The sequence below is a fragment of the Zootoca vivipara genome, chromosome 7 (genome assembly GCF_965207765.1).
Source record: "Zootoca vivipara chromosome 7, rZooViv2.hap1.1, whole genome shotgun sequence".
NCBI lineage: Eukaryota > Metazoa > Chordata > Lepidosauria > Squamata > Lacertidae > Zootoca > Zootoca vivipara.
In genome coordinates, this window is record NC_142590.1 from 16,776,990 (window position 1) to 16,803,637 (window position 26,648).

General features: G+C 40.1%; 2 protein-coding genes across 2 annotated transcripts in view; one reads left to right on the forward strand and one right to left on the reverse strand.

The window, feature by feature from the left end:
- FNDC7 (fibronectin type III domain containing 7) lies at positions 1–15,839 on the forward strand. Its single transcript, XM_035123010.3, is given in 11 exon segments — positions 1–233; positions 4,275–4,529; positions 5,722–5,982; positions 6,555–6,812; positions 8,238–8,492; positions 10,106–10,363; positions 11,581–11,835; positions 13,051–13,305; positions 13,914–14,177; positions 15,010–15,039; positions 15,778–15,839. Coding segments are annotated over 11 exon segments (2,325 nt in total). The 5' UTR covers positions 1–61.
- The window catches only part of PRPF38B (pre-mRNA processing factor 38B), a 12,339-nt gene continuing 1,424 nt past the window's right edge, over positions 15,734–26,648 (reverse strand). Inside the window, exons 2-6 of the mRNA XM_035123011.3 lie at positions 23,162–23,230; positions 22,269–22,420; positions 22,126–22,186; positions 19,566–19,789; positions 15,734–18,813 (exon numbers count right to left, since the gene is read on the reverse strand). Of these exons, the coding sequence (XP_034978902.3) occupies positions 17,958–18,813; positions 19,566–19,789; positions 22,126–22,186; positions 22,269–22,420; positions 23,162–23,230 (1,362 nt within the window). The 3' untranslated portion in view covers positions 15,734–17,957. The remainder of the gene's footprint in view (positions 18,814–19,565; positions 19,790–22,125; positions 22,187–22,268; positions 22,421–23,161; positions 23,231–26,648) is intronic.

Sequence of the window (26,648 nt, forward strand, 5' to 3'; positions counted from 1 at the left end):
GACGTCAAGAAGTGTTTATCTCCAATGGCCCAAATTCCCCGGAGCCTTTTCATATAGAGCCATGGCAACCCCTTTGAACACAGTGGGGCACTCCTCATCAGCCCATTTCAGTGATGTCACACTTGTAGGTGCTCTTGCACCTCTAGCTCCCAACACAATCCATACTGTGAAAGTGGACGCCATGGACAATAATGGAGTTATACTGGCCGAGGCTCAGACTATGCAGTTAACGGGTTAGTATGAGATGGTTCAAAGCAGAGTTGGGGAGCCTCAGGCCTAGGGGCCAAATGACAGGCCTCTCTATCTGACTTTTGGCCTCTCCATAGGCCACAACCTGTCCTGAGGCCATACCAGGACAAGCCTGCCGATGAGGCAAGGTGAGGCGATCGCCTTGTGTGGCAGGATCCACGGGGATAGCAGTTCTGGCCTCCAAAGAATGCATTTCCAGCTGCAGGCCAGATCTGCCTCCTCCTCAGGAGTCCCCCTGCCCTATGCCACCTCTATAGCAATTTCCTGGTGAATAAGAGAAGCTGATGGTCTCCTCCTGCCCTTGGGGAGCAAATGGCTGGGTCTGTCCTCTGGGGTCTCCTGGGGGGCTGGACCCTCCTAGCACAATTCAGAATGTGCTTCTTTCCCTCGCCCCACAACAGGTAAGGTTGACTTGATTCCCCCCTCCTTGTTCCCAATGTAGAACTGTGGATGCACTGTGGTCTAAACCACTGAGCCTCTTGGGCTTGCCGATCAGAAGGTTGGCACTTTGAATCCCTGCGACGGGGTGAGCTCCCGTTGCTTGGTCCCTGCTCCTGCCAACCTAGCAGTTCGAAAACATACCAGTTTGAGTAAATAAATAGGTACCGCTGCAGTGGGAAGGTAAATGGTGTTTCTGTGTGCTCTGGTTTTTGTCACGGTGTTCCGTTGCACCGGAAGCAGTTTAGTCATGCTGGCCACATGACTCAGAAAACTGTCTGTAGACAAACCCTGACTCCCTTGGCCTGAAAGCGAGATGAGTGCTGCAACCCCATAGTCGCCTTTGACTGGACTTAACCATCCAGGGGACCTTTACCTTTACATTTGCCTTTGAATGTAGAATTTACTCACCCCCTCGGTCCTGATGAAGATATTTCCCCTTTGTTCCCGATGTAGATCTTTACTTACCCCTCCTTCCCTGGCATGGGGGCCTCACAATTTTGTGGCTCATCTCAGGTGCCATAATGTATCAGGCTGGCCATCTTTTGCCATCCCTGTTCTACTGCCTTCTTACTGGCCAGGAAAGAGGGTGGTGTGTGTGTGTGTGTGTGTGTGTGTGTAAACCTCTGGCTTTTGCATGCCTCAAATGTAGCCTACAGTACAAAGGTAAGTCACGTCCATTACTCTACCCACTTTTGCTTCTGTACCTGCCCATTCCTAACATGCGCAGCTTGTAAAGCTGCCCACAAGATAAAGTGGTCCTCCCAGCTGAAAAATGTTTCCCACCCCTGGTTTAAATAAGTAGAGCTGATTTATATATTCTTCTATGGTCCCAATAAAAGCTACCAGGGTTTTTCAGTCTTATATTATAAGAAGACTGAAAAAGATTCATAATATTATATGAATCTTTAACAGAAAAAAGAAAAAGAAAAATGCTGCTGTTCTGAATACAGTGGTACCTCGACATCCGAATGACTCGACTTCCGAAGTCGGCAAACCCAGAAGTTTTTTCACCACGTGCACGTTCTGCGCCTGCGCAGAAACGGTGTGTGTGGTCTGCACATGCGCAAAGTGCAAAATTGCACTTCACTCATGCGCACAATGGACGCTTCAACAACTGAAGGTTTCTACTGTATAGTCAAGCTGCATAAGGCTGAAATCGTATATAACAACCATGGAACTCTATGGGATGGACTTCTAGGTATGCATGCATAGGACCAGGCTAAAAATCCTATCAAAGTCAGTGAGACATAGCAACCTAACTTTGAGCAGGATTGCACCAATGGCACTGTGAAACTTCACCAGATGTAGGCATTTGATTACAAATCCCTTTTGCACCAGGTTGGGAGAGGGAGTTTGGATTGTGCAGAGGCATTGCTCTGCCTAGTCCTGCAAGTCTCTGCCTACAGAGTGAGGCTGGCGTCGTTCCAGTGGTACAGAGCACCCTTTTCTGCCCATTGAATGGACTAGTGGAAGTGCCACAGTGGAAGGTCCCAAAATGGGTTGGAGAGAGGGAGCAACTGAGCCAGTCAGGGATCCATTGGATTCCATGATGGCTCCACTGCTTTCATGTGATGGCATCAGGCCTGATATGGTTCTGATTGCTGTGCCAACATCTGAGAAATGGGTAGCAATGCTTCTTTATTAATTTTTTTTTAAAGAATGCTTTGCATACTTCCACATTGTAGGAAAGGGGGACATATCTAACCAGCTGGCTGACTAGCACTGGATGAAAGAATGTCTTGGCTTAATACAATGGAAATATTGTTCAATAAGAGCTTGTTGTGCTTGCAGAAGAACAGCTCCTGTAATATTGCCAAGCTCTCTGAAACACTATTTTTATTTGTTATGAAATTGCTGGCTGTGTTTCAAAATGCAAGCTTACATTTTGGATGCCTTTTTATTTAATTCTATTTAATGTTATTTCTTAATTTAGTTAAACAGAGTATAAGTCACAGCCATGTTATAGGCTCTTACTCCTCCTTTTGTTTTGTTTTTAAACCTCTACTTCCAGACTGCTTGTATTGAATCATTTTTATCTGAATTAAAAATGGGGATACTTCAATAATTTACTTCACTCTTACACTTGGATAGGTTTCGTTCTACATTGTGTAAAGGGTCCCACTTCCAATGTTACTGCATGAAGCACTGTTCTTACAGGGACACAAGCAAATTCCCCAGCCCCAGCAGATACAAGGCAAGGCCAGGACAATTAATCACTACAACAGAAAGTAACTTTCTTTGTGGTTGGGTGCTCTTAACTTATAGGAGCTTTTGATTATTTGATTAATTTATTCTCTTTACAGCACTCCAGCATTTATCTTACAGACACAGTTTGGGGAATTTTTGTTTTCTCACATACTGAATATGAGGCACTAGATGTAAAATATCTCAAGCGCCGAAACACTTAAGTCAGTGATTTTTGGACTTTCTATCTTCAAGGGACCCTTGAAAGCTTAGTGAGTTGCAAAGGATTTGGTGCAAAATCCAGGGCATATACATGAGCCACTGAAAGAGCCTATCACAATCCCCCTGTATGAGCAGAGGTTAGGAATACTGTATAGGAAGGTGCGTTATACCAGATCAGACTATTTGTCCATGTAGCCCATAATACTTTGACTGACAGTAGCTCTCCAGAGGCTCTTGCAGAGGTCTTTCCCACTATCTGCTGCCTGATTCTTTTTGACTGGGCCTGCCAGGGATTGAACCTGAGATGTTCTGCATGCAAAGCATGCATTCTACTGTGTCCCTGTTCTAGAACACAACCAACACTTCACAGTGGCTCCACATTGCAGAGGTCATTCCTAGTCAGCAAGCTGTCCTCAGGTAAGCTTGTCTTTCCTACTGAGGTTGTCATTGAGGACCCCCTGAGTGGCTTCCAATAATTTCCCAGAACCTAGTTTGAAAACTTCTAATGTGTGTAATCCATAGCTGTCAAGTTCTCCCCTTTTTAAGGGAAATTCCCTTATGCTGAATAGGCTTCCTCGTGAGAAAAGGGAAAACTTGACAGCTATGGTGTAATCTGTTTTAACTATGGATCTGTACATATCCCAGCCTTCTGGGCTCCAAAGGATCTAAAGCATATTCCATTGGTGTGCAGTACAGATGTGACTCCTATCTTCATCCCTGGAACTGCCCAATTACTTTATCCAATCCAAATTAATAAATCACCCAGCAATGTACCAGATGTTGCTGTACCAATAGCCAATGCAGTCACACCTGTACAATGGCTCTGTGCCATAAATTGTAGAGTGCCAAAACCTCTGGCTAAATGATATGTGTGAATTAGGAACCCTTAGCATGCCTGCAGGTCCTGCAATGTTTTCTTCTATACTGCTCAAGTGCTTTTCCTGTACTCACCAGGTCAAAGAGGAATGCACTTTTTAAGGCATACATTGCCTGTCTTGTTCATGCACTAGAGACTGCTAAGCTAATATGTTACCAACAGAATAATGAGAAATGAAAAGAGAGCCATAAAAACCATGTCTTTCTGGAGCTGATACTTTGGGAATAAACAGTCACATTCAGCTATGCAAAGTCATGCCCTTGCATGTCAACATGTTATTCATTTTCTTTTCTTTTTTAAGCTCCTGAGATTCCGACTATTGAACAAGCTTATTCAAAATTGAGTAACAGTATCACAGTGGAATGGGCATCTGTTGCGGGGGCTTCGAGTTACCTGCTGACAGCACAGGACGGAGAATCATTCATTGAAACAGTAGTCACAAACTCACCAGGCACTGTGACTGGGCTGAAGGCTGCTACACTGTATAAAATCACAATCCGATCTATAAACACTGGAGGAAGAAGCCAGCCTTCACCTTCAAAGAAAGCAAAGACAGGTATCTTTCCCTCTCATTTAGACACCACAGATGTTCGGTATTAAGGATACATTCACAACCAAATTGTTTCACATCCTTCCTCATTCATTTTAATCTGACTTCTGATTTAAGTTTGGAAGGAAGACTACACTAATAACCTTGACTAACTCTCTATTTATTGGAATCAACACAGAGAATACCTCCTTTTTATCTTTCTAGGTCCCTCATTGGCTTTTGACGCAGGTTCATTACCATGCAAGAAAGAGCCTTTACAGTGGTGGCACCGTTTTTGGAATGATCTCTCCAAGAAAGCACACTTGGTGCCTTCACTGTCAGTTTTTTATGCAGCAGGCTAATATATATATTTATTATACAGGTCTTTGCAAATTAAGTGACCCTCTACTGTGCTTCTCATATTTTAGTAGGTAGGCTAGGGCTTTTCACTATTGTATTGTTGGATGAGGTTTTTAACAATTTTGTATTGGATTTAATTTGTCTGCATTTTAATTGATCTTATCTGTATTCTGTATTCTGAAGTTGCTTTGAAACTTTGTAAAAACCAGGTAAACAACAACAACAACCTTGCTGGTTCCTCCTCAAAATCTTGGCATCTATGGAACATGAAACTGTTTCTGTTCTACTGTTTCTCTAGGCCTTTCCAGACAGTGGAGCTTGGTGAATATTATTTAACACTTAGGCATCTGCCCCACCCTGTCCCCCTTTGCGCTTTTCATAAGTATTTTCTTTTGTCTGTGTTGTTCAATTAATAGCCATATGATGCTGGAAGAGATCATCTGAATCATCTGATCATATTTTTCCTATATGGACCATAGCTGCCAAGTTTTCCCTTTTCTCGCGAGGAAGCCTATTCAGCATAAGGGAAAATCCCTGTAAAAAAGGGATAACTTGGCAGCTGTGATATGGACCCCTCCCTATGATCTATTTTTGTCTGACAGGGAGGCAGCAGCAATTAATGTATTGGACCATCCCTGGCATTCATTTTACAAGGACTGTTTACTGAGCTGTGGTTATTTGTATGCTTGCTTCACAACTGATAGGTGTATACCATTTTGTACTCGAGTGTATACATACCTTAGTACAAATCACCAAGTGGGAAACAGCTCTAATGATGCAAACATAGATTGATATATTGTCCACATCTGCACAGGTACAAAATCCCACTAAACCTAACGATTTTTTTGCTTATTCACAGTGCTCGCTGCACCAATCCTGACAGCAAGTTCCCAAAGTTATGACAACATTGTTGTGAGTTGGAGAGCTGTATATATGGCTGTTGGATTCTTCGTGTCTATCATGAGATCTGATGGTTTGGGGAGCATGTTGAAAGAAAACACCACAAACAACTCCCTGATATTTTCTAGTCTAGACCCAGGAACTCTCTATACTATCAAGGCACATGCTTGGGATGCTAATGGGATACCTGGAGATGACTTCACCTACAACCAAAGAACAAGTAAGTAAGAGGAAACTGGAAAGCCAAGCCAACACTTGCTGTCAAGGAGGAGTCAGATAAATGTGACAATCAGTAAAGAAAGGTTTACACCTATGGCACTACTCATGGACTTAAAACGAAAGGGGAAAGAGTTTGAATGACTATTTAGTTTCCAATGTAACTGCATAAATTTGTCCTGGCCATTGGAGACAGTGGGTTTTATCCAATGAAGTCATTGCATGAGTGGAATGCCTCTCCTCCTGCTGCACGCCCCTGCACCCCTCCCATACCTGCTCTGCTGGTTTCCCCAACCCTCTGGAGCAGATTTGAGAGAGCTGCAGGCAGTGCATGGGAGAGAAAAAGGAGAGGAGGCTCCACTATATGAGCATTCTGCTAGTATGGGGATTTCATTGGATTTGACCTAATAAAAGAGGAGTTGCATGTAATCCCTGTGCATTTTTAAAAATCAAGCATAAAACCATGCACATAAAATCAGCACCAGATAGATATATACCATTTGTGTCTGGAACACCATTCAGCCTTATTTTTATTTGAGAGATTTATTTTGTTTGTTTTGTTTTGTTTTGTTTTAGGGCCTCATGCACCGGGAGATGTTCAAGTGGTTTTTGACAGTGGAACGTTGCGAGCTGCTGTTTCGTTCACGCTCGCAGAAGGTGCTTCCAGTTACCTCATTGCAGCCCACAGTGGCACCTCCAAAGTAAACTGCAGTACATTGTCCAGTTCCTGCACGATTCCATCGCTTGAGTGTGGGGTGGAGTATTCCCTGTCTGTTGTAGCAAGCAATGAGGCTGGTTCCAGCACACCTACAGAAGCTGTGACTTTCAAGACTGGTATGTGATCTTTAGCAACTCATATGCACTGTTCATGGTGTATGGAGGAGTGTATGGTTTGAAGAATAACGCAAGCTTAATGCAATTGCCAATGGATGATAGGTGTCAGGGAAAAGAGATAATAGTTTCTGCTTTCTTTTAAAGAAAATACAGTGATTGCGTAGGGGGGAAAGACAAGTAAATGGTGCATGATAGATGTTTATAAAAAGATGAGTTTAGTAGAGGAAATTGATTTTGAGAAACTTTTCACTATTTGTCTAGTCTAAGGAACAGAAAAAAATGAATGTGGAGGCGGGAAACATTGTTCAGTAGCCATTATAACTTATTGTAATTAATTATTTCAGTGACTGTATTTCAGGAAAGGGGAACCTTTGGTCCACCAGATGTCGCCATCTGGTCCCAGTCCCATGCTGTATATATAATTGGATATTGGATGCTGGGGACAAACAACAGTGGGAGGGCTATTGTCTTTTTGCCCTGCTGTTGGGCCTTTGAGAGGCACCTACGGTAGCTGGCTGCTGTTGGGGATAGTATGCTGGGCTAGACAGACACTTTGTCTTTATCCTATGTTCATAAAAGTGAAGATGATTATTTGAACAGGAAGCAAACAGGAAGCAAATCAGGAACATTTTTGTTGGGTTAATTTGCATGACAGTTTTGAAATGACTCAGATGTTCACGCTTTCAGTGTATTTCTGAATCTTGCAGTCTCTATGCATGTCTGAGTCTTCAAGCCTGTCTGCACCCTTTCCCTGTTCTGATCATTTTAGTACCAGAAGGTGATTGCAAGATCAATATGTGCTAACAAACCGCACAACAATGTTCAAAAAGTGGGTGCAGAATGAAAGGTACAAGCTCCAGTTACTTCTCCACCTTCCAGGTGTTGAGACAGGCTTAGCACAATAATCTGTTTCTCAATACACAGCCCAGCTTTTTGGTATGTGTGTGGATGATTCCCTCCTAAGACACAACATACCCAGCAATGTTGCTGCTGCTTAATGAAATGGTCCTAAATTGAAAAATGCATGCCAAATTATAAAGGCAGGCTTGTGGTAGATGCCTCTGCTTCTGGGTTAGTGCTGCTGCTTTTGCTCATAAGTGAGATCACTAATATCCCTGGAAAGGGCAGGTATCTTTTCCTTCAAAAACGTCTACTGATAATGACATCTGCTGTGCAAATTGCACAGCATGGATTGATCTTTGCAGTCACTATAATTAGCTGTATGTGCTCTGGGGCACAGCAAGAGCTGAAACCTTCAGCACATGTGGACTTATTAGATCAGATGTTCTACAAAAGCATATCCAACCCATTGGTTTATGCACCAGTTGGGGATTTCCTAATTGTCTTATTGGAGTTTTCTAATAGCTGCGCTATTCAACTATGAGAATCTGAAAATTATTTTTTGTTGAAAATTTGACTTTTCAGTCCCTTGTGCTCCAGAAAGTATCATAATTGAAGAGGATGAGCCAGGCTACATGGCAGTGTCATGGTCAGATGTTGACCTGGGTGATTATTATGTGGTCTTTGTGAAAAGCGATGATGGCTTGGAGGTGCACTGCAACACATCACATACCCAGTGTCACTTCCAATCAGACTGCGGCTTCACCTATTTTATTAGTGTCTTTGCCTATAACAAGGCAGGGCAGAGTCCATTAGGTGACATATTTAACTATACCACAGGTAAGTGCCAATTTATTTTTTCCATGTATATTTGGTGTATCTGCATGGGCATTATATGAAGCTAGAAACAAGCTTTGAGTGGTGAAATAGCTCTGTGCTTGTGTGTTTGTGAACTCACATGTTTATTAAGATGAAATGGAATATAAGGGATTTGAAGATGAGGCAAAGTAGCTTCACCTTTACATAACAGTTAGGGCTGGTGGCAAGTAGGTGACCCAGCAAAAATTAGCACTCTAAGACAGGGGTTTTCAACCAGGTCCCTATCGCCCACTAGTGATCATTTCAGGATTCTAGGTGGGCAGTAGGGGGTTCTATGGCACAAGCTGAATCCTCCTTCCATCGAGCACTGATGGGCGGTAAGGAAATTTTACCACCAAGAAAGATGTATTAGTGGATGGTAAGTATAAAAAGGTTGACTGCCCCTGCTCTAGGAGCTTCACTATCTGTTCCTGAAGGATGAATGGCTTAGACTAAGAAGCCAAGCTAGTCTCATCTCTCCTCCAGACAGCCTATTTATTTAGCTTTCATCTTGAATTGCTTACACAAAGCTTACATGCTGGGTAGATTTTGTCCAGTCTTAAGTGAGCATCCATTCTAATTTTTTATGGGGTGTGTTCACACTTCCTATTATCTCACACTTTTTAACACTTTCCAGACTGTAAAAATACCATTTTTGGGGAAGTGGTTTTGTCCTGCTAGGGTGACAGAATGCTTTCATCCACTTAAATCTGCAAACTTAAAGTACTGGTATGTATTTGAATCCATTCCAGAAAATACAGACCACCAGTAACTTAATAGGACAAGGTGGTACCCTATTAGTGTCGTATAATATGAAGCCTGCTGAGTTAATAGCTGCATCCCCACCACCTGCAGTGATGGTGATGAAGCGTGCAGCAAAATGTGGATCAGCAGTCCATTTGTTAAGCTACCAGCATAGTGCAGAGATGAAGATCCCAGGGCCCCAGAGTCTGTGTTTTGAGATTCTTGTCCAAGTGACTTCACATAATGATAATTGCATCAAGAAGTATTTGGATAACCTCTAATATATTCCTATATATTGCACTGATCCTGGCCTGACTGCACCAGCTGCTGCTTAGTTTCCAGGCCCAATTTCAAAGTGCTGGTTTTGACCTATAGAGCCTTAAATGGCTCAGAACTACGGTACAATACCTCAGGGACCGCCTCTCTCTATATGAACTGATGCAGACCTTGCAACCACCATCTGAGGCCCTTCTTCGTGTGCCCCCTCCACGAGAGATCCAAAGGGTGGCAACACAGGAATGGGCTGTTCCTGCAGTGGCAACTCATTTGTAGTGTGCACTCCCCAAGGAGGCTTGCCTGGCACCTTCATTACATATCTTTAGGCACCAGGTGAAAATGTTTCTCTTCAACTGGATGTTGCACTGATTAACATTCTATGGCCTTCTGTGTGTCAGTGAGAGTGGTGTTATTGGTTTGTTTTGCTTGTGTTTTAATTTTAATATATATTTTGTGTTGCCGTTTTGTATTTCTGTTGTGAACCGCCCTGTGATCTTCCAAAGAAAGGCGGTATGCAAATTGAATGAATGAATAATAAAATAAATACTGCTGCATTTCCACTCTTTTTCCTTTAGCACCTTGCTGCCCCAGTGATGTTAACCCAGTGTTCATTTCTAGTGATACAGTTCAGATTGTTTGGTCTCCTGTCCGTGGTGCTGAAATGTATGAAACCAAAGCTGTGGATTGGACCAACGAATTGCTATGCAATGATACTGCGACAGTTTGCACCCTTTCTGCACTCCAGTGTAACACCCAGTACAATATAACTGTTTATTCATTCAGTGAAATTAGAGGCAGCAATACATCATGCACATCTAAACATGTGGCGACAGGTACTATTTCAGTTTACAATTTACAAGTTTCAGTTTACAAGTTAAAAAGCTGTACAAGCTGTAAAGGTGAATCAGTACTGCATTGTAACTCATATATTGGAAATATTGGAACTGAACTGAGTATATTTGCCATACTGTTTTGAGTGGAAGGAAATATCTAGTGGAATTTCTGAGTTCAGACTGCTTTCTGTTTCAAAATCTGATCTCTGTTTTGCACATTCATCAGTCTCATGTATGTTTTGCTGGATTGCACCACTCCCAGACTGCACTTCTGGGAGATAAAATATTTGAGTGCTCTCCCATTTTAAATATTTTGCATATATAAAGCTAACACGTCAGGGACATTTTGAGATAGCATTCCCCCAACACACTAGCTCTGAATATGCAGGACAGTTTTGTTTCTGCTGTTCTGACATCTTAACTACACTCAAGCTGTGTGTTTTGACTCTGGGATTAACATTTCCAGTAGGCATTTTGATTTGCAAAACTTTAGGTCACGGATTCCTTTAGAGCTGCAATCCTATCCATTCTTGTAATGTAAATGCTAAGTATGATTTACTGCCTACTTCAAATAAAAATGTTCATTGCTGTTGTTACAGCTGCTAACAACTGTGTCTCAAAGGAGTTAAAAAAAACCTTTCACTATAGTCTGCCAAACCAAACAGAACATGGATCTAATGCCTTTGGTTTTGGGGCAGGTCTTTGTATCAAGAATGGGAAACTGGCCCTTCAGATGAAGCTGGGCTCCAGTCTCTATCTACCTCTGCTAACATGGCCAATGGTCATGAATGATGGAGTCCAACAACTTATGGAAAAACCCCATTCCCCATCCTTGCTGTATATATCATCATTGTACAACAACTTGTTGCACTGTGCTCCTGAGTTTGCACATAAAACACTATGGCATTATGGCTGCTAAGCCGCTACTAACCCCTCTAATGTGGTACCCTAAGACCTTTTATGACTTTCAACTGATTGTGCTATGGAGAATGTATTTATTTCAAGGTTGGTTTTCTAAAGGCTGAAAATACACCCACATGCAAATTTAAGTGAAATGTTTCGGGAGGGGAGCAAACCTTGGACAGAGAGGATACAGCCTTTGTAATACTGGGTTTCTTTAAAAGATCGTATTATTAATAATCCACAGGTGTCTTAGTGCAACATAAAATCCATAAATAAGAATGCAGTTTGAATTTGCTCCATCTAAAATCTTTCAGCTCCATGTAGTCCGGAAATAATAAGTGTCTCAAAGGATGCTCTTTCTGTAATTAGTGTGCACTGGCATGCCAATAATGATGAAGCGATGTACACAGTCACTGCCAAAGGAGAAGCAGGAATTTGGCATTGTACAAGCTCGGGAAATTCATGCACCATCCATAATCTTCCATGTGGGTCACTGTTCTCTGTCAGCACTGTAGCAAGCACAGAAGCAGGTCACAGCTTGCCTAGTTACAGTGTGCCCTTGGAGACAGGTAAGTTACAATTGCTGAGATGTTATTTACCTTTTAGGTATCGCTCCCATTTTATAACGGGACAGCAGGTCATCATCTGAGCTGAAGTTTGAACCAAGGTCGCCCAAATACAACATCTGCTGGCTAACACTGACTTCTCCTTATGTATCACAAGGATAGATTGGGTGTCATAGTACATGCAATATGTCAAAGGATATTCAAAGTATATACAAACAGTTGATCAAATATACAGTGAGCGATTGGACCAGCTCATACTGCCTCCTCGGGTACCAGGGGTGGACTTAAGTCTTTCAGATTTCAGTGGCGCTCTGTGTGAGGCCAAAATTTGGCACCCCTATACAGTAGTCTGCCTTCCATTCTGCTCATGTACAACATTAATTTCAGTGGGTCTAGTCACTAAATCCCACCCATGATGTATCATGGATCAATGATTAGATTATTAAACATCTTCTAAATTTAATGAAAATGTATGTGTATTTTTTAAAAAATTCATATAAAGTTTGCATGGAGATTAAATATAAATTAGTCTCAGTAATGACTTATGTCTGCCAGCAAGGCCAGCTATTCCATTTGATGCGTGTAGGTGGCCATATGGGGCAGAGATGGGGAACCTCCAGATGCTGTTGGAGTCCATCAGTCCCAGCCAGAATGGCCAATGGTCATGGATAATGGGAGTTGTAGTTCTAGGTTCTCCATCCCTGATCTAGGGTGATTGAAGGAAAAAATACGATGCAGGAAATAAAAAGTGGGGGTGGGGTAGTATTTAACATATAAATATAAAAAATCAGCACAGTATATTTATTCTCAGTATATTTATGGTGGCAGCTAGTCTGCCTGGTGGAACCTTTTCCTTTATATCCTTATCAGTGGTTGCTATAGAAATTTGGAAGGCATAAATTATTTATGGTGCTAAGCTCCTTTCTTTTGTTACAGAATGTACTGCAACAGCATACCTGCACCTATTATTTGCCCATGACACCATACAGAACCCCCGTTTTGTTCTGTGTTTACCTGATATATGTCCTTTATATCTATTAGAAACTGCAATGAATAAATAAATAAAATAGTGACCAGTTAAAAGGCTTGTGATGCAGGCTGCAATTGGGAATCATTTTAAATTTTCAACTAAGGTGCCAAAATATCCCCATAGAATGTAGTTCTGTGCATGGAGTAAATACACACGCAATCACTTACTAAGTATTTTGTTCTTTCAAGCACCTTGCTGCCCAGTGGATCTCACAGTAACTCAAGTGACACAGTCTGTAACAAACATCAGCTGGTCTATTGGGACCGGCGCAAAGACGTACATAACAATTCTGGAATCGCACCAAGGACGTGCCAGGTGTCACACACTCCAAAACTATTGCCTCTTGGGATGCATTACATGTGGAACCAACTACAGTGTGTCTATCAAAGCGATCAGTGAAACAGGCTTAACATCAGATTGCATATACAAAGGATTTTCTTCTAGTAAGTATGTGAAAATGTATTTTTAATTAAAAAGTACCTGCATGGTATTTCTACATTTCCACCCTCATATTAAATGCTCAATCTATGCTCATTGGTTTGGATCCTGAAGTTAGACGGAAGCTTGCCCTCCCTTCCTGCGTGTCTCTTTCCAGAGGGTTAAGACTCCTGAGTGGTGTGGACTATGGAATGCTGTGGAGAACAGAGGAAACAACATTGGGCAAAAAAAGGCGAGGCATCTTTCCTTGCTTTGGGCAATTTTCCTCTTTCTACAGCAGGAAACCCCCCCCCATCCCATCCTGCACTGTTCAGGAGGGTCCCATGACACTCTTGAGACTTTTCAGAGGGAACCAGAGGGCTGAAAAAGCTTACTTATGGGAACCCACTTCTGCTTGCGGTTGTCTGGGCCTAGCCATTCCTAGATTACCAAACTGTCCTAGACATTTCCTAAAAGCTTACACTTTGAGAGAACCTATGGTACTTTATTAGGACACTCTGAAAATTTTCTCTATTTCAATTGATAAAAAAAGAAATCTGACCACTTTCTCGTCTATCCCCAAAGAGGAATGAGCAAACTGAACTCCATGTTCTTGGTTGTTTTCCTCCTTTAGGTGCTTGCTGCCCTTCTGGGGTTAAGCTATATAGACTGGGCAACAATGGCATACGAATATACTGGCGGACATCCAAAGGTTCAATCAACTATAGTACAGATCTTTATGGCTCAAAAGGAAATTTCACCTGTACACCACACACAGACCTGACTTATTGTGATATTACCGAGATACCCTGTGGCGATGTCTATACAGTTGTGGTGTCACCTGTAACTGATAGCGAGGGATCAAAACCTGCATTTTGTCCTAAGAAGATATATTCAGGTAATGACTTGTGGGCCTTTGGCAGTAATGGCAAAAGGGGACAGAAGCTGGGCCTCAAGATAGTGGAAGTGAAGAAAATTAAAACTGGGGACTCCTTGAAACAGTCTACACTTGGTGGCTGCTGCACAGAGCTCTTATCACATGAAATCTCCATGCCATTGTCAAGCCAGTTTTGGTGATGGGTTATAGTGGCATGGCAACTGTCTCTACCTGAAGGTGTGTGGGCATGATTCCATTTTATTCATCTTAGCCACTGTTGCATCTGATGAAATCAACTCATCCATAAAAGCTTATGCCAAAATAAATGTATTCTACTTTAGGGTCCTGCAAGACTCTCGTTTTTGCATGGATTATGGTTTCTGTGAGCTACCTTTAAACACAATAGAACTGCTGATACTGCAGTGGGTAGCAGAGTATTTCTAGAAAATACCTATAGTAGCTTGTCAACGATCCCCTCCCCCCAGTCCAGACATGTGCTTGCCAGTGAAGACTGATCTGAATTATACAGATTTGTGGGGAAATTGCTAATCATTCTCCATACAGGTAATATAATATTGGTATTTATTCAGAACACAGCTATTGTTGCAATTCTACCCATTTATTGACTGAATCTTAGTCAAAACTCCAATTCATTGCATTTTTGAATTTTCAAGTTAAAACCATCACTTTAAATTAAAACAAATTGGTTATGCTTCCCCCCCCCCCAAGTTATATTGTGATATCCTCTTTGGAAAGCACCATTCAATGATTCTTTCTAGGGGTGTGTGTGTGTGTGTGTGTGTGTGTGTGTATATATATATATATATATGTAATTTTGCATTTCATTTTCTAGTGACATGCTCCGGAAGTTCAGTAGGAATGGGTAAGTGAATGTATCAAATTCCTTTTCTAATAAATCAATATATTTTACCTAAGCTGAAAATCCTTTTAAATAACTTTTGGGATTTTCTATTTTTTAAAAAATCAATTTTATCAGAGGCTGAATTGCACTGTTTTATTTTCCATATGTCTTTCAAAGAAATATATCATGGTCAATAAAGTTTGGGTTGTATCCAATGGTGTCACTCAGATTATAGCAAGGCCTTCATCAGTGGAAGAAAGCAATTTTCAGCCATTTAAGGAAATAAACAGCAGCAGCAACAAAATACCAATCACTTTTGTTTCTAGAGGAATTTGCTCTCAAACTTACACAAGTTTCTCAACCCTGACCATGAAGCAAACATTCATTCACACAATCTCCACAAGAGGTAATTACCAATCTAAATATTGGGAGATGTCAAAAGCTACCTTATGTCAAGGCTCAAGCTGCAAATGTATTTTCAATACAAGTGTTTCTAGTCTACTAAAAATATTATCACCATCCTATGCATTTTCCTGAAGATCTTCAGGAGTCAAAATAGTCCCCCTGTGCCCACCCCATCCATCAAGAAGGTTGTATGGTCCTCAAGGGAATCAAGTCCTATCACTTCTCATTTTACAAACTAAAATGCTGGGAAACTACATTTTACCCATGTAGGATTGATGAAAGTGAGACGAAATTTTAAAAATAAAGGCACTCAGTCTAAATTGCTGTGTTTATACATTTTGAATAATATTCCAGTGATTTACAGAGGAAAGTGAAGCGCAGAACACCACCAAGTACTACAGGAAAAGAGAGAATGAACCATGCAGGTAAGATTTATCAGAGTATTATTTCAGTCAATTGTTTGGACTGAGATTGTTCAGTGTGTTTGGACTGAGATTTAATACTATTGTTGTGGCTTTCAGTTCCTTGACTAATATACCACTTTGGCTACCATGTCCTTTCTTGAGACTAATGCAGCAGTAACTTCTGTCCCTACAGCTAATGCAACCTCCTTGTTCGCTACCAAGCAGAACCTCTTGCCATTCTACCATCACAACTGGCTCCCATTATTTGTATTGACTCCTGCAGCACCTATTAGATCAGGATGGCTAGTCATCAGCCTTGGAGTCAGGAGCTTTCTATATTCCAGCTTCCTGCTTGTTGTGGGATTGCCACAACACAAGGCTGATATCCCTTCTCTTATGGGGAGCCATTACTGACAGCCTTTTCATAATACGAGACAAACTTTCAGCTCTAAGACAAATGCCAACTACCACAACATGTTCAAGATACGGATTTTCTCTTTTATGTTTTGGAGGAGGGGCAATTTATTTTCACCATTAAGCTTTATGATCCAACAGCTTGGTAGTTATTAGTGAGCTGACAGGGCAAAAAGCCCAGAGATAAAAAGGCAGTTTTAAAAAATCTGTACAGTGGTACCTTGGTTCCCAAACGGATTAGTTGTCGAACAAATTGGCTCCTGAACGCTGCAAACCCAGAAGTGTGTGTTCCGGTTTGCGAACATTTTTCGGAAGTCGAACATCTGATGCGGCTTCCATGGCTTCTGATTGAGTGCAGGAAGCTCCTGCAGCCAACCGGAAGCTGCGTCTTGGTTTTCTAAGAACTGGTGTTTTTACTGTTTATGAATAATAAGCCCAAAATGACTTTTTGCAGCTGGCAATGAACAAGTGGGGATAGCCACAAATAAATTAATCCAGTCTTTATTCCAGAGATTTTATATTTCTTATACAGGTCACTAGAACAAGTCTACCAAACAGAAATGAACTGTTGTGATATGATTTTCTCTTTCAATACTGCATTTTGACATTATCTCACAAGTAATCAGTTTTTGAAAAAAAATTATCTAGTTTTTTCTGTTGCATGAGAGAAATTCATCTCAAGCAATGACCACAGTCTTTGTAAAAAAAAAAAAGAGACACATTATGCATTTTAAAAAAGAACACTATGAAGATGCTTTACTTTTCATTTATAAAAAATTATTTGGAAGCTTGAAACTGAGGTTTGCTGCTTGACCTTATTTTTCATCTTCCTGTCTCCTCCCTGATTCAGCCACTTTCACCTTTGTTAGTCTATGGTTGCTTCATAAAGCACAGGGCAGTGGCACAACAGTTTTAATGAAAACCCTGGGGATATCATAGTGAAATAATATTTACATGAGCAGTAAAAGCTAGCCAGAAAGTCTATGTAGAGATGGTAGATAGGCTTATAAAACTTAACAGTGTCCCTATGAGGTAGCACTGACTATAACATAAACTTTAGGAAAGCCTAAACCCCTGCCTTAAATTGCTACCTCCTTGAAAAGCCTACTCTAAATGCAACTTTCTTTAGTTTCACAAATAAAATGTATTTTAAATGCTTTCCCAGGACAAGAGGTACAAATGGACACAAGTTCTAGAAATGCAACCATCATGGATGTTCAATGCACATAAATATTTTAGATATAATACACGTTCAAGATCCATCCTTAAGAGTTTCTGCCATACTATTATGCAAAGCACAGCCATGCTAAGTCAAAGATAGAAACCATAATTCCACATCTATAAAACAAAGTAGAATTAGTGGCAGTTTTATTGCCGTATACAAATTTAACCAACATGGCAAACCATGCCAAAAGGATTAGAACAGTTTCAGGACGTATGTACAGATTGTACATTTTGGAAACATTTGAACAATAAAAAAATATGCACAAACAGATTCGTATCATGAATTTAACTAAACAAATGGGCTGGAAATAGTCAACGCAGTTAACGGGATTACAAAGGCACTTCCCTACTCAAAATAGGAAATGACAATCTGCAGCCTAGAGGGAGGTTGAAGAAGAGTGCTTATCAACTACTGCACAATTTCAACTGTAAGAAAAAATAAGCAAGATTTCAAAACATTTATAGGATTCAATGTGATCCACTTCTGAACATTCATACAGTCTCATCTTTGTTTTTAGTTTGTTTTTCTTGATTCTCTCGTTCTGTACTTTGGCTCCTCTGATGATCATGTTTGTCTGAGTGGTCCTTATCACTGTGATCGTGTTTATGGGAACGTTCTTTGCTTTTGCTACGTTTTCGTGATCTCTCTTTACTGGGACTAAGGTCTCGTTTTCGGGACTTTTCAGCACTATCAGTTCTTCCTCTGCTTCCACTTCTGCTTCGCTTATTTGATTTCTCTTTGCTTTCACTTTTGTGTTTACTTGACTTCTCTTTACTCCTGCTTCTACTGTGCTTGCCAGCATTCCTACTCACACTTCTGCTCCTATGCTTCCGGTCCCTACTTCGGCTCCTGCTATACTTCCTTTCTTTTTTGGAATCTCTTTTATCATCCCTATGTTTCCTTTCATCTTTTTCATCTTTGTGTCTCCTCTCATCGATTTCACTCTTGCTTTTTCTGTCTTTTGATTTTTCTCTAGAACGATCTCTCTCCCTAGAGCGCTCTCTTTCCCTTTCAACACCTCTCTCTTTCTCATAGTCACGCTCCTTCCTTCTACTACGTTCGTTTTCTTTCTCCCTCTCCCTCTCCCTGTCTCTTCTGTCTCCTTTTCGATCACGACTTCGACTTCTGTGCCTCTCTCGGCTTCTACTTCGTCTTCGCTCCAATGCCCGATCAGAACTTCGAGATCTTCGCCTCTCCCTCTCTTTAGCTTCTCGCTCTAGTCTTTGTCTCTCCCTCTCCCGTTCCAATTCTCTATCAAAACTGGATGAACCACGGCCTTCACGATGACGACTTCTGCTTCTTGATCTTCTAGGTGACCTCCTGGGGCTCAAGGACCTTCTTGGAGACCTACATGAAAAGAAATGCTTAAGAAATTGAGTGTTCCCAACAAGAGTTTCAGCAAACTTTCACATTGTACTTATTGTAGACCCTTTTCATTCTATTTCCCTGTACTTATCAAGTGTACCAAATCATCCAATATTTTTTAGAGGTCTGTATAAATATTAATAAAGTGCTCTACAGCTGATGTTAGTGTATAGGCAAACTGTACACCATGGTCTGCTGATAGACCACTGGATAGTTTCAGGTAGACTACCTACTTGATGGTTGCTAGGATTCTTGCAAATACTATTGGCCTAGGTGAATGCTAGCTCCAGCCAAGCAAAAGTGCGTATTCTGGATAATAAACATTAAAAGATGCCTTGTTCCAATTATGCATTTGTACATCATAATTTTAAAACACATGTGGACCATACCTATCTGGTAATGAAAAGAAGGAAAACCATACATGGCTAGAATCAACCCACCCTAGATAAAAGGCTATGTACTTGTGCCAGCAGAATCTAACTTTAGCCATGTACACTAAGTTAAACAAAGCACAGCGTAGCTCATTTGCTATATACCACCATTCCTATAGATGAGTTGTAATGATGATTGAGATAATGTATGTGAAGCTATCTAAAGTACTACATAAATGCTGTTACTCATTTAGAAGACCACACTGCAAAGTGTTACATAACTACAAAAAGCTTTGATTATGTGAAATTATAGGATGAGAACATCTAAATTAAGTAACTTATTTTGTAAAGTTAATGTATAACCTTGAACGTCTACGTTCCGCATGCCTGTCTACTTCTTCTACTCCCTCCTTGCCATCCTTCTTGATTTTTCTAGGCCTGGCTTTTATTAGTTGATCAATGTTCTTTTGTACTGGTACAGGAATCCTTGGAAATAACGTAGAAAACCATTCCAGCTTAGTTAGAAAAGAGCGCAGCATTTCTCCAATGGTCATGACACAGCCGCCACCTGCTTTCACATCAAGGTCCTTCAAAAAACAAACACAAAACAGAACACAAATTCTGAATTTAAGAAACCACCTAGAGTTTCCTTTAGAACAAATGCTACTATACTGATTGCCATCTTTCAAGTTTCAAATATGACGGCTTAGCTGTTTTTGCTGGTAAATAAGTTGCCTAAGAACTTCAACTCTTGTACCTTTGTATTTGGCCCTATGTTATAGAGTGGGAGTTGGATTTAATGCATATGCATGCAGGAGCATACCAATCCTGCAGCCAAATAGTAAAAGGCTCATGTCTCAACAGATTAGTGTAACATTTGCTTACACAGCTGGCTTGTATGCTACCATCTTTTACTGTTATGCCACAAAATAGATCGTAACTTGCTTGACATTAATTCTCATTTTTGAGGATTGTGGTCACAACTGAACAATTGAGGATGGCTATTTCCTGTCTAAAAATGACCAGAAAAAGTTGTAGTAGAAAATGGACCCTGCCTAAATTGGAAGCAATAGCAAACCAACTGCCATGAAGCAGTGAGGTTTCTAATTTAGTTATGCAAAAAAATAAATAAAGGAACAAATAATTGGAAACGCATAATCCATGATGACCATTGTCTCGGAAAAGGGTCATTACCGCATGAAGGCCTTCTTGCTATGCCCTCTCACAGCTCAGGACATGTTAGTCAGCTATTGTCAGGCCCAAACCTATAGTGCAAGCACACAAGGAAAGTGAGATTTGTTATCTAAAACAGGAAGAGAAAATCTCAATGTAAAACTGCTTGCACTCACACACATTTAAGTGTTCAGATATACAGTATTTCCAAACAAAACTGCTGCACAGAGATCTAAAGAAGAAAATAAAACAATGGCTTAAATGTAGTACCTGAAGTGGTACATACAAAAATAAGAGCATCAGTGAAAAAGTCAAAGCACTTACAACATTTAGCTAGATACATCCAGAGAAACAACACTGAACTGCTTTCACATCTTCAACAGTGGCAAACAGAGAAATGTTAATATGTAGAAATGAGATTTCTGTGTTACTACAGTTTTAACTAGTTACATGAAAAAGATGCCAAAGTAATCATAAAGCAGCTAATGAACAGGAACCAAGAATGCCATTCTGTATTACTAGATTAGGTAAAGGTAAAGGGACCCCTGGCCATTAGGTCCAGTTGTGACCGACTCTGCGGTTTCAGCGCTCATCTCGCGTTATTGGCCAAAGGAGCTTCCAGGTCATGTGGTTAGCATGACAAAGCCGCTTCTGGCGAACCAGAGCAGCACACGGAAACACCGTTTTCCTTCCCGCTGTAGCGGTACCTATTTATCTACTTGCACTTTGACGTGCTTTCGAACTGCTAGGCTGGCAGGAGCAGGGACCGAGCAATGGGAGCTCACCCTGTCACGGGGATTCGAACCGCTGACCTTCTGATTGGCAAGCCCTACGCTCTGTGGTTTAACCCACAGCGCCACCAAGGGGAGTCAAAATATATGCCATTAGAGCAAAAACTACAAGCATAAAATATTCATGTAACCTTAAAAAGAGCACTGCGTAGTCTAAGTGAGACATTACGATTGTGTACTGGATCCCTAAAGGTCTTTTTTGCATGGGATCTAAACATTTACTGTGGCAGTAACTAGCAAACTACACTGCAAGGTAGTATGAATCATCAATGACTACTTCTAGAGGCAAGATTCAATAGTTCCTATAACATAAAATATACTTAGGTCAAAGGCTGAAATCTGAGAAGCAGATTGATGTGTGGTAAAAATGCTGCTGAAAAGAGAATCCACACTAAAATAGCACATGTGCACTGGAGGAAATTGCCCCTTTCAGCAGTTTCTGTATGGCCTTATTATTACTATTTCAAAGTTAAGAGGTTAAAATTAATTTGTTAGTTCAGTGGCAGTGCTATCAATTGAAAATGTTAGAAAGCAACTTCAGACTATAGCTGTGTTCACATGCTGTTGGACTGCAGATGCCCCATTCAATTCTGCTTCGTTATTGTCCATTTACTTTCTCGTAAAACAAAAACAAAAAAACCCACCTGATTTTTCAGGTTTCATACTTGGTTAAAAGATAAGAGATATTGTCCCATATTGTAGTTATCTTTCTAAGTATGCATTCCATTCCCCCCCAAGCAGTTAGGCTGGTGATATATTCAATTCCAACTTATTTTAAGGGTGTAAGAATGTCCCGTAGTCTCTGTTCATTGCAAGTTTGCAAACCATTAAAGATGAGAAAGGTTTTACTTTTCACATGGTTAAAAACTGTTTTCCAACATACAGAAGTTCATCTCAAAGTTACTTTACTTAAGATTTCAGAAAGAAAAGAATGTAAATTATTACCCTTGTTGACATACCTCCTCATCATCAAGAAAGGATTCAAACCAGTCCCATAAATCAGTTGGAGGCTGTGTGTACCTTGAAGTACAAAGAGACTGTGTAAATTTAATAACATTTTTTGCAACAAAGTTAGCTGACAGTTAAGTATATTGCTACTTACCTAATATACATGAATCCAAGGGCCCTAATAAAGGGGGAGTCTATATGAGTTATCAATCCCATCACTTGCTTACGGGTAAGCTTCAGGGTAAATAGCTTGTACAGGAGGCAAAAGGCTGTAGACACTATACCTCCAGTTCCAACACCACGCACCTTTAGAGATTAGGAGGAAGAGAAATACAACTCATGTAACACTACAGTAAGACACTGAAGAGAAATACTTTTCACTTCAGTACATATAACATTAATGTATTTTTTCCTGCAAGTTTGTAAGCTCAACACTTAAGGAGGTCCTTAGAAGTTACAGAGCAGTGGGTTACTGCAGTAACATTTTCTGAAGCTGAAGAGCCCCATCCAGACATTAGGTAGGCTTACAATATTTTTGGAGGAGATATGACTGGAAACTTCCCAATGGCCTAAGCTGATTGAGATCTGAATCTTAATTTTTTAAAAGTAATAACCAAAGAATTTCAAGTGAAATGAAATAATTGTGAGGCGTGAAAGTCAAGCAGATTTAGCATGGTATGTATGTATGTATGTATGTATATATATATAATAATATATATATATAATAATTCAAAACTTTACTTGGGAATTATTTTTGAACTATTTGTGAACATTTTATGATGTAACAATTCAATAATATGCACTTCTCTTCCATTTTTTGGAATCCGACATTTTCTTTTTCATTCCCTATTAAAAGTAGCAAATCAGTCACGCTAACTTCAAAAAGTATGCCCACAATGACCAGTCAGTTAAGGCTTGAGTGGGAAAATCTATCAATTAATTTGATTAGATCTTACAACACTAAATTTTCTGCTGAGTTCAGTGTTGCATTTTGGAAATGATTAGCTACCATATAAAAAACTTCAGAAGGCACGTACTTCTACTTACCCCTCCGCACATCCCTGTCTGGCCTGCTGTTTTTCTGCTGCCTTTCTCCCAAGGCTCAACATGTGTAACCTGAAAACAAGAAAGCAATTAATCAACCCATCATCATTTTAGATTTACATTCTATCTCAGACTGTACTAAGCACAGTGTGTCATTGACACACCGATTCCTATTGCCCTCCGCCCTCACCAAATAGTAAGGACATTAGGTGCTCTGGATACTACATTTCACATGGGTATAGGGTTCATTGTGTAACCACAGAACTGTCATAACACCAGTTAAGACTGGGGAAGGAAACAGTGATAGAGCCCTAGAGAGAGATGTTTGGGCCACAGCATGTCCCCGAGGTTGTCTTTGGCAGCACAAATCATTCCTGAACCCCAAGTCCAATACAAAATGAGCTAGAGGTGTACTTGCTATTTAAAACTAAGGTCATGGTCTCATATACACATTTATTTGAGAATAAGCTCTATCAAATATTTTTGGACTTGCTTTTAAAAAAATGTGCAGGATTTGACTGTCAATCTGGCTTTTACATTTTCAGAAAACAAAAATAGCACAGCAAATGATATTTATTATTATGGCCTATGTCCTATGAGATGATTGGTAAGTTTTGATAGGCTAGAGACTCCAGGAGAAAACAGTGCGTTCTTCAGACAAAACACGCAGTGACGTCACCTGGTTATCACTTTTCTACTTTATGCCCTCTAATTACCTTTCTCTACAAGGTGCTCAGCTATTAAATTATCAATATCTTACCAACCTTTCATTTTCTATTTCAAGAAAATTACACTAGCTCAGTTATTATGCATTTAATTTTGTTTATCTTACGTCCATCACTTTGGTATTCTATATTAAGTGGTTTATAAATTCTAAACATGAATAATAAAGGGCAAGTGTATGGTTGTGCAAAGTAGTGCTGACTTAGGCAAGAAGCCAAGGAATGGAGAAAGTAGTTCTGTTTGATAGGGGTCCACAAATTTTGGCTGGTCCTAGTAACCAGCTAAAATTTGTGTGCCTATGACAAGGGGAGGAATATTTTGTCATTGATGTCATTTTGAACTTCAGAGGCATTCTGAAGCTTGTTCCTATTGCACCAAACTTGAAAAACATATATGTAAAAGACAACAAGCCATTCTTCAGAAAGGTCAGAAATTAGGGGCTCCTGCCAATATATAAAATAATCACCAGTCATTAATGGACCCTGCCATTACCCTAAAGGGACTTTGAGTTCATTTGTTGAAGAACTGACTCTTGTGTGAATTTCAGAGGAGACTGAAAACAACCCTGTTTAGGGAAGTTTTTAATGTTTGATGTTTTATCGTGTTTCTAATATTCTGTTGGGTGCCACCCAGAGTGGCTGGGGAAACCCAGCCAGATGGATGGGGTAAAAATAAATAAATAAATAAATAAATAAATAAATAAATAAATAAATATAGCATCATTTGCTCCAAGATACATGGGAAGAGAACATGTTGTGGCTCTTCACCACCCCACCTCTGTACCGATTTCCGGGAGTGAAATTATTGTACAGCGCGTGCTCTTCTGAATCTAGTCCAGGTTTTCTATGCTATCTTCACAGTGGGAAGTGCTCCCACTTCAGTGTCACAGGTGCCATTTTGCTCTGTGCACATATTCAAATGAAAAATAATTAAACGCTTGGAGAGGACAGAGAGTATGATTTTAAGGCTCACCACTGTTTGTTCACAGTACATCATGGTTTCACATTACATTGAAACCATCTCCAAGGCTGCAATTCTATCCATGCTAACAAGCTTGTAAATCTCAGTGTAATAAAGAGCATACATTGAGTAAACGTGATTGCTCTACACTTCATATGAAAAATATTTCAACTTGTTCTTATTTATTTGAAATATTTCCAATATACATGATTTACATATGTAAGAGAATTTTGACTGACAAATTACAGAAACTTAATAGCTTTCCCCATGTTTCCTATGTTTTAATTTAAGCAGGAATGAAACATGTTATTTAAAAATGTTCGTTAAGTTAACTTTGGGGGTAAAGGAGGCAGTATGGAAAAAACAAAGGAAGGAAAAAATGAGGAAAACAAATCTTAATCAAATAATAGAAATTGTAAAATAAAATAATAGAATCACAGAGTTGGAAGGAACCCCATGGATCATCTAGTCCAACCCCATGTGATGCAGGAATATGCACCCATATGAGGATCAAATCCTTGACTTTGGTGTTTTCAGCACCACACTCTTACCAACTGAGGTAACCAGCATATAAGATATAACTGACATTTTTGGCAAGTGTATCTTACATTTTGGTAATCTTTGGAAGGGCACCGGTGGCAGGAGGCCACAGTAGGGAAAGCACACCTCAGTTTTAGAACGGGCTTCTGGAACAGATTAAGTTTGTAAACTGAGGTACCACTGTACATTAAGTGGTATAGAAATTGAAGAATCAATAATATTTTGCTTAAGGTAGCATTTTTTGAAAGTGAGGCAATTTAAATGCAGATAGACCCTACAAGCTCTAGAAATAAATCTTTTTCTAGTTAAAAAGAATGAGGTTTTGTTGCTTTTAAATTAAGTGGTAAAAAGAGTCACAATATGCCACACTATAACCACTGAATGATCACCAAGAGAAAAAGCCAATGAAATTAACTGAAGGTCGTAATGCCTCCTGGAAAATGCAGATAGATCTGATCATAGCTGTCAAGTTTTCCCTTTTCTCGTGAGGAAGCCTATTTTCTCGTGAGGAAGCCTATTCAGCATAAGGGAATTTACCTTTAAAAAAGGGAGAACTTGACAGCTATGGCTCTGACTTCCGTATATTTGATGTTATGGATTAAAAGAACAGAAGTGGAGAAAAACTTGGAACATAAACACACTTATCTATGAGCTCAATTAATTTAAATTCAATAGCCCAATCTAATAGCCCACTTGATTTCTGCTTGTGCTCCCCCCCAAAGTCTTATGAGCACATCAAATTATTCTATAACAAAGTACGCTAAGTGGTTCAGTAGAAACAATGTAACATATGGAGAGTTCAAGTCCTTCCTCCTGTATTCCCTCAAGTCTCATACCAGTTATTTGAAAAGGACCAGAAAGTACAGAAAAATCAGTGAATTTAAAAGGCAACGGTAGCTATATCTGTCTGTAAGAAAAACCCCTACCAAAATCTAGTTGGATAGTACTTTTATTGAGACTACCCAAAATGTCATAAACATGAGGCACTTTTGAGTTCTTCAGAACTGTTAATCAGTTATGATACACAAAAGGGGTGTGGTTTGAGAAAAAGAAATGGATACATCATTAGCCCCATTTTTGTACTCCCCTGCCCCCTTTTGTGACATTCTGGTTGGTCCCAAATGGCATTACTCCACTGTGAATTTAGGTAATTTTAAGATATGACCTAAATATCTGGTCCATGGGGTCATGAAGAGTTGGACACGACTAAACAACAAGAAGATATCTAAGTGGTAGGCTAGGTTCTGGGTGAAGGATGGGGAAGTTG